This window comes from Adiantum capillus-veneris, chromosome 23 (assembly GCF_014529385.1).
Source record: "Adiantum capillus-veneris isolate H3 chromosome 23, ASM1452938v2, whole genome shotgun sequence".
NCBI lineage: Eukaryota > Viridiplantae > Streptophyta > Polypodiopsida > Polypodiales > Pteridaceae > Adiantum > Adiantum capillus-veneris.
This window is the reverse complement of record NC_140953.1, coordinates 117,067,950-117,075,955: the sequence shown is the minus strand read 5'-3', so window position 1 is coordinate 117,075,955 and position 8,006 is coordinate 117,067,950. Positions and strand designations below refer to the sequence as shown.

The 8,006-nt window shown below is 42.7% G+C and overlaps 1 protein-coding gene and 1 pseudogene across 1 annotated transcript; both read right to left on the bottom strand.

The window, feature by feature from the left end:
- Positions 1 to 1,140: 1,140 nt before the first annotated feature.
- LOC147428430 (tubulin beta-2 chain-like) lies at positions 1,141 to 3,676 on the bottom strand (annotated as a pseudogene).
- A 2,748-nt stretch (positions 3,677 to 6,424) lies between these two features.
- Positions 6,425 to 7,643, bottom strand: LOC147428429 (uncharacterized). The gene has a single exon (XM_086496594.1). The coding sequence runs from the start codon at positions 7,193 to 7,195 to the stop codon at positions 6,710 to 6,712; it is 486 nt and encodes a 161-aa protein (XP_086352720.1). The 5' UTR covers positions 7,196 to 7,643; the 3' UTR covers positions 6,425 to 6,709.
- Positions 7,644 to 8,006: the final 363 nt, after the last annotated feature.

Sequence of the window (8,006 nt, the reverse complement as noted above, 5' to 3'; positions counted from 1 at the left end):
TTATCTTGCGCTCCCACTTGGGATTTAAGGATTATCTTACACATTAAAATCAAACACATTTTCAATAGAGTCAAAGTAATTTAACTTCAAAGTGGTGGTATGGCACATAGACCCAAGGTATGCTAGACGTGTCTTGGCAAGAAACTATAGCTCAAGATAACACACCCGGTCAATCCATACGACCATGTGGGAAACTGAGATAATTACATGTAAAAGAAATTAACGATCTTAAAATATTTAATGCTTTTTATCGTAAAAAGAGGCACAACTACACATTTGGTAAGAATGGATAGCTTAAGAGACCCGATCAAGTCATATGGATAGCTAGAAGAACTGAAGGTAAAAATCGATGACTCAAGATGGCACACCAGGTCAAGCCATATGACCATGTGACAAATTGAGACTATATTTGTAATTATATACAAAATAAAGACATTGTGTATGTGTAACGCATAGACCCAAGGTATGCTAGACGTGTCTATTTATAATTATATACAAAATAAAAACATTATGTATGTGTGACACATAGACCCAAGGTATGTTAGAAGTGTCTTGGCAAGCAACTATAGCTCAAGATAACACACCAAGTCAAGCCATATGACCATGTGGGAAATTGAGACTATAGAATTTGTAACTACATGTAAAAGAAACTAACGATCTTAAAATCTTTAACGCTATGATGTCACACATCCAGTTTGAGATTAAGTACATTCTTTATTGAGTTAATACAACACTATCACCCAAAATTGTGAGTATCACTAACTTGCAAAATCTAAGCTAGATTTCGTGCTTGCCTTGAAAAAATTTGATAAAATGTGACAAGATTTAGCCTAGCTACCGATAGATGCTTCAAACTATGATCTAAAAGCCCATTTAGTGCTTCGCACAGGCAACGATAGGCTCAAGGAGTCAACAGCATTGGCGGCTGCAGTGGAAGAAGTCGGGACTCGAATGCCAACTCCAATAGGTCGGGACGTCAGGACTAAGCGTCATTGATCAGCAGGTCAGGACTCAGACGCCATAGCTAAAGCCTAGGGGCATTGAGCATGTGAAAATGAGTCACGAATAAAGTGAACTGAGAACTCACCCTGCGTCTGGAAATCACTTCGCTTGCAAGGTGCTGGCCTCCCATCGTGAGCGTCAGCACAAACTCCTCCTCGCATCGTCATTATCCTTGCGGAAGAAGTCTAAAAAGAGGAAGCTTAATAAGATGAGGCCCAAGGAAGCCGTTGAGAATGTGAACTTGCTGCAGGAGGTAGAGCTCAAAACTACAAAACAAAGGCCTCAAAGCAAGCAGTCACAGATTTAACCGATCAGTAGAGAAAAGCTATCTTTTTTATGAGATGTAGCTATAGCAGAAAGAAAAAACCGCCATTCCACGTATACAAGACACCATCAGCCAGTTTGGTAGGATTAATGACACAATGTTGAAGACATTGAAGCTTCTACCACTACAAAAGCTTTTGCCACTACAGAAGCTTCAATGTTGAAGAAATTGAAGCTTCTGCCGCTCCAGAAACTATGAGTGTATAGACAAACATCTCAAGCATAAAAACAATATACAGTTTACAAATAAACATTAATTGAAGAAAGAGTTTGTGGCAAAGCCTTGCTAACTTGAAACAAATTTGGAATCAAGCACAGGCTGGGAGTGGTGAGCGTAGATCTAAAGCCAATGTCTACTTAATGAGGGGGGATACTAGGAAGCTAGAGAAGTTAGAACAGCAGCAGCGGTGAAAATTTCACTTAAAGAAATTTGACAACCTTCACTGAGGACAGATCTGAACATTGTTTTCAAACAAGACGATTGCACAGGCTAGCTACATTGTCAAATATAAACAAAACTGACAATAGAATCATTATACCAGACATAAATGGAACTGTAGCATCAAAGAAATGGCAAAAAAGGCATGACAAAACAACATTTCACAGAATAAAATAGAATAAAGAATGATAGAATGAGATCTTAAAGGCACTCACCTTGAAGGCAGTCGCAGTGTTCAGCCTCTTTGTGGAGAACGTCAAGGATAGAATCAATGAGCTCCGTGCCTTCGGTGTAGTGACCCTTGGCCCAGTTGTTGTCAGCTCTGGATTGGCCAAAGACGAAGTTATCAGGGCGGAAGATATGCCCATAGGGGCCTATTCGAACACTGTCCATAGTACCTGGCTCCAGATCCATGAGCACGGCGCGAGGCACATAGCACCCGCAGCTTACCTTGTTGTAGTACACATTCACTCTCTCCAGCTGCACATCAATGTCGCCGTTGTATGACCCCGTGGGATCAATGCCGTGCTCTGTGCATACCACCTCTCAGAACTTGGCGCCGATTTGGCTGCCTTTTGCACCTATTTGTGCATTCACAACTTCTATGACCAGGAGGTATCCACCTTATAAACTCAGTGTTAGCAGCGGCTAACGGCTACACCAATTATGCACCAAGCTGTGGATGTGCCATAATGCACAATATTTATTTTTCATTGTATAGGGCTTGGGCTCATTTAAGAGTTCCAAAGTTGTATGAGTCTAAGCTAGAGAGCTCATTTTATCGGCTGCCTTTTGCACCTATTTGTGCATTCACAACTTCTATGACGAGGAGGTATCCACCTTATAAACTCAGTGTCAGCAGCGGCTAACGGCTACACCAATTATGCACCAAGTTGTGGATGTGCCATAATGCACAATATTTATTTTTCATTGTATAGGGCTTGGGCTCATTTGGGAGTTCCAAAGTTGTATGAGTCTAAGCTAGAGAGCTCATTTTATCCCATAGTTGAAAGGTTTGAGGCCCAAAGCTATAAAAGAGCCCTATGCTTAATGAGAGGTCATTCTGGAGTGGTCCTTTTGATAAATCTCTCTCTAGAGTAGCTCTTGATGGCGTAGCCTTTGAGCTTAATGTCCATGCTTAGAAGGCTGGTGCTAATCACATGTAATTAGTGTAATCCTCTCTTAATTAATCTAGTCTTCATTATGTTGTCAATCATGTTTCTCTACTTTCCTTCATTGTTTTGAAGTGTTGATCTTTTCTAATCTAACTCTTACTTATGCTAAGCTACTCCGATTAGTGAAGTCCTTATCTAACTCTCTCGATTAAGTGGAGTGGGCGTACTCGTGATTGAGGGATTAGAGTTGTCCTCTAATGGTGTGCTTGTGTGTGTGTAGGTTTAAGAAGCCTTGAGCTTAATTTGATTATGTGTGACTTGATTTGGACACCATGATTGGCATGGTTGGGGTGGCCGACTTTAATGCGATCTTGTGTGCTTAATCGTCAATGCATGTAATTAGAGTTGTGCTTGAGAGACTCCAAGATTAGTGTGTTTCACTTCGTTGCTTAATGTGTGTAGATGATTGCTTGTATTGATGTTTGATGTGCGATTAGCATTAGTTGATTTGGAATGATTTCTAATTGCATTGGAGGATGCACGCTCTTGAATCCTCTCAATCTTTGCATCCGATGACGCTCTCGCACATTCTTTGCGTGATGCCTCCAAGCCCTAGCCGGGTCATGCTCTCTCTCTCCGAATTGATAGATTTTGTGGGAGATTGCCTATGCTATGGCGAGCCTCCAACACTCAGTCCAAGCAATCAACCAACTGAAGTCGCTTGATTGAAATCCCCGCATTGTAGAGCGACTCTTCACCCCACTGCCTTGTTGGTCGCTATACGAATACTGTTCATCTGCTGCCCCGCTACCCGATGTCTAGTGATTCCATCTTAGCTAGCATCGGCTAATGAGTAGGAACATGTGCATAATTACTCGCCAAGCAAAGCAACTCAAATGAAACGTGGGCTGGTACTCACCGGAGCCCGCCCTCTCGCAATGTGGTGCGTGTATCACATTCGCCATCTCTTCCTTCTATGCCTTCTTGAGCGCCACCGCACCTGGTTTGCAAAAACTACCAAAAATTCTACCACCCTTTTCATTGCATCTCCCTGTCGTAGTGATCTGGTCTCTATTACCCTGGCTATTCTCATGTGCACTCATGTTGCGCTCCCACTCGGTGGACAGCCCGCTTTGTCGAGGGGGAACCCATCGGCCATCCATAGACTACCCCAACATGTTGTTCCACTCATGCCGACATATCTCACCACACGTCTTAGTTGTTTAGACTGCCCCAACATGCTGTTCCACTCATGCCAACATATCTCACCACACGCTTTAGCTGTTCGTCGCTGGCCCCTCGGCTCAGCCCGATATACCATGATTGTTGTACATCCCCGACCATTTGATAGTGTTCTTGGCTGATTTTGCTTGCTCCTCTTCTTCGAGCCTAGATTGCATCTTAACTTGGCCAACCTCCAACTGCAAGAGATATCAAACATGCAACTTATACACACAAACGTTTGTGCCTCCAGTCGAATTAGTAGTTACAATAAGATTCTAGCTCTCTACGCACAGACCTGCTACCGAAGGTTGAGTATTTCCTCTTGGCCATCCCCCACACTAAGAACTTCGCCCTTGACAATCATATCCCTCTTCAACAGATCCAACTCTTCCTTCAAGCTAACAATCTCTTTCTAATACTTCTTTATTAATGACTTCTGATCCATTATCTACATCAAAAGGATAATGAGTGCATGAGTATGTAGTGAACCTCAAAACTATAATGCTATCCAAAGACAAACAAGCACCAGATCCGTGCAAAAGTTATGAGTAATCTAATAGCAATTATGGAATTAAACGAACAGTACCTTGTTAGATGATGTATGTATCTCCACATGTTTTGCTCTATGAGAAAATTTCAGAGTGTTGTGTCTCTTCAAAATAACTTGAAGCTGGTGTAATTGTACAAATAGCTGCAATACAAAAACGATCCAAATTGTCAAATTGATCACCCTGATAAGTGGGTCTTTTAGGGACGACCAACACTCTGTAAACGTGAAACAACTCGGAACAAAAGATCAGAACAAATTCTCTCTCTCTCTCTCTCTCTCTCTCTCTCTCTCTCTCTCTCTCTATATATATATATATATATATATATATATATATATATATATATATATATATATATATATATATATATATATATATATATATATATATATATATATATATATATATATATATATATATATATATATATATATATATATAACACACACACACACACACATATATATGTGTGGGTGTATGAGGGATGTGTGCCCACTGTGCATTTGTGGCCAACATGCCAGCTATGGCGACTATGAGAGCAACACGAGAGCATGCATCAAAAGGAATTGCATATAAGCCTCAGTACACGCAATCCAAAGCCATGGGTAGAGTTGCCATATGATGCAAGGGCTTATCTAAGATCTCCCCTTTGTGATGCAGATTTCCCATCGCCGCCATAGCTCCCGCAGGCTTTCTCAAAAGTGCAGAGGGGAACTTATGTATGAGAGTGCATGGCAAAGGTTACCCTAGGCAAGGGCTACACTAGTCCGCACAAGCTATGCCATTTACATAGAGGCAACAAGTGATAAAATCACGAGGCCTGCCATGGAAATAATTTGTGCTTATCAAAAATGTAAAGCAAAACTTAACCAGGAAGTGGCAACCCATTGAATCCAATATCACATGGCGTGGGAAGGCCAAAATTCTAGTTGCGAAGCTCTCTATTTAAAAAAGGGATAAAATCACAAGCTCTCTCTCGGTTTGGCATGCATGCTTGTTTCACACTGTGAGCGGGCAAGGTAAAGAACCGTACATGACGCTTCAACATCAGCAACAAATGGAAATTGGCCTCGTGGCTATAGTGCTTGGCTCTACTCTCGTGGGGTCACAAGTTCAAGCAAAGTCCGCGTTTTGCATTGAAATGATAGTGAACATGGTGTTTGTCTCGGGGTAAGAGGCTGCCCACACGATGGCGGGTCCTTACACACTGGCCATACAATGTCCGGCCATTTGCAACTTCAAAAAGAGGGTCTCAAAAATTAAACAAAAATCATGGAAAAGAAACCGACAACTAAGGTCCTCGTGACAAAGACTATTATTCCATCAACCATCAAGAAAAGAACTCCATAACTTAAGTACACCTCGACAGCTTCCTACCAACAGTGAGGAAATGTGAACTCCTTGTACATACTCAAAGTCGACAATGTTTTCACATTGCCCGCTACATACAAGCCCATAATAAGACTACCTGGATACCGACTAGTTTAACCAAAACTGCATTCTCCTAAACAAGTGCATGATAAACCATCTAATGCCAAAAAGTGCAATCTCATACGCTACACTATGCGCATTTCTCATAATATAAACCAGTCTTGTTGTTAATTAACAAATTCCCTATCACCAAGAACTCTAAGCTCAAAATACATGTGAGCAACTCAGGTTACTCTACTTACAAAAAATTTTCCTAGAAGAGCCACTACTAACATCAGCTTATAAACCAAACAACTTTAGCAGATGGAGTAAAAACAAAACTTCCAAGACTGCCCACAAACATAGGACATTGCCAAAAACTTCCATCCACACATATTTAAATTGGTTTATAAACCCACTGCCCATCCACAGTCATGTTAAGAAAAGGTCAGCAAACAAATAGCTTAACGGTGACAAGGAACATGGTAGGTAACCAATGCAGTTGCTAATTAAATGTCATACATGTACACAGGATTTCCCATGAAGCACAACCATAGAGCTGCTTCAAAAATCATCTTCCGGCATAGTCAACACAAGACATGATCTAGTAGCAAAGACTCCATTTACTTAATATCTGACCATGCTACTTAACAAGCCAAGCAAGAGTCCTGCGTGAATAGGTAGCAATACAACCAGCGCCGCCTGTTCCGAGGATTCATCCTGTCATTCTCAAAATGCAGCCGCAAGCTTTCAATGGTCTTCTGCTCACTGGGAGGGGCAAACTCAGGCTTTTTCACAGAAACAATCTTCCTTCCTGCCCCATCACGACAAACAATGAGCACAGTAATCTCTTGACCCTCCTTGAAAAGCTTGTGCAGAAAAGCTAGCCCACTTGTAAAGCCCAAGTCATCTGCTGGAAGATACCCATCTCTGCCTGTGGGCAGAGAAATGAAGTAACCTACAGGCATTACATACTTAATAATGGCCTGCATATAATTGGGGTCTCCAGACTGTAGCATCTTGTTGGGATCCATATCAATCTGGCTCACCTGCTCCTCCAAGTCCAACTCATACACATGGTCCCTTTTGAAGCTTCTATCAGAAGGTTGCCTGGGGCTGTAAGAGTTCTCCATGGTGAGGGGCTTTGAAGGAGACGAGGAAGTCGTAGGAATTGAGAGCCGCTCATGAGTCACAACACACACCCAAGCACGACAGGGTTCTTCAACAGCTTGTAACGATCAATCTCTGCTCGCTTTCGTTAAACAATGGTGCATGGGTTCTACTTTACTTGTCCTAATGTATGCAAGCCTTGAGAGCGAGATTCGAGAAAACTATATCCTCCTCCTCTCAACGTTACCTGTGTACCCTCACAGTAGGAGGGACTGGCGCACAGAGAGGCTCTTACTGGAGAGAGCCTCCATGGCACTGCTACCGAGATCATTTCGACACCCTCCCTCCGGAGCTGGTCCTCCTCTCCTCTGTTCGCCAATCGCCTGGCTATGCCCAGCTCCGAGCTTCCTTCAAATTCTTTGTGCCGTTCTACCTCAGGTGCTCCTAGTACCTACGTATAGCTCTCTCTCTCTCTCTATAGTGAGTCGACATGGTGACTGGACAGCCCAAACGGTCCCCGTTTATAAGTGACACGGGGTGTCACTCCAGGGATCTACGGTGGGGGTTCATTTTCGGCAAGGTGGGAGTTTTAGACCATCGGATCAACGTAGCGAGGGGGGGGGGGGGGGGGCTAGAGTTATACAGCGCTTGGCGCGCATTACGTTCAATGGAACTCGCTAGGCAAGCTAGATTGGGGGCTCGAGTGTGTAAAGACAAGTCGCGGGTTCAAGGTTGGACGGGAGCCTACTTTTTTTATCCATCGTAGATCCCATCAACGGTGGATGAAACCGTGACCGTAGATCCCTCGAGTTGGGGTGTGTCACTTATAAACAA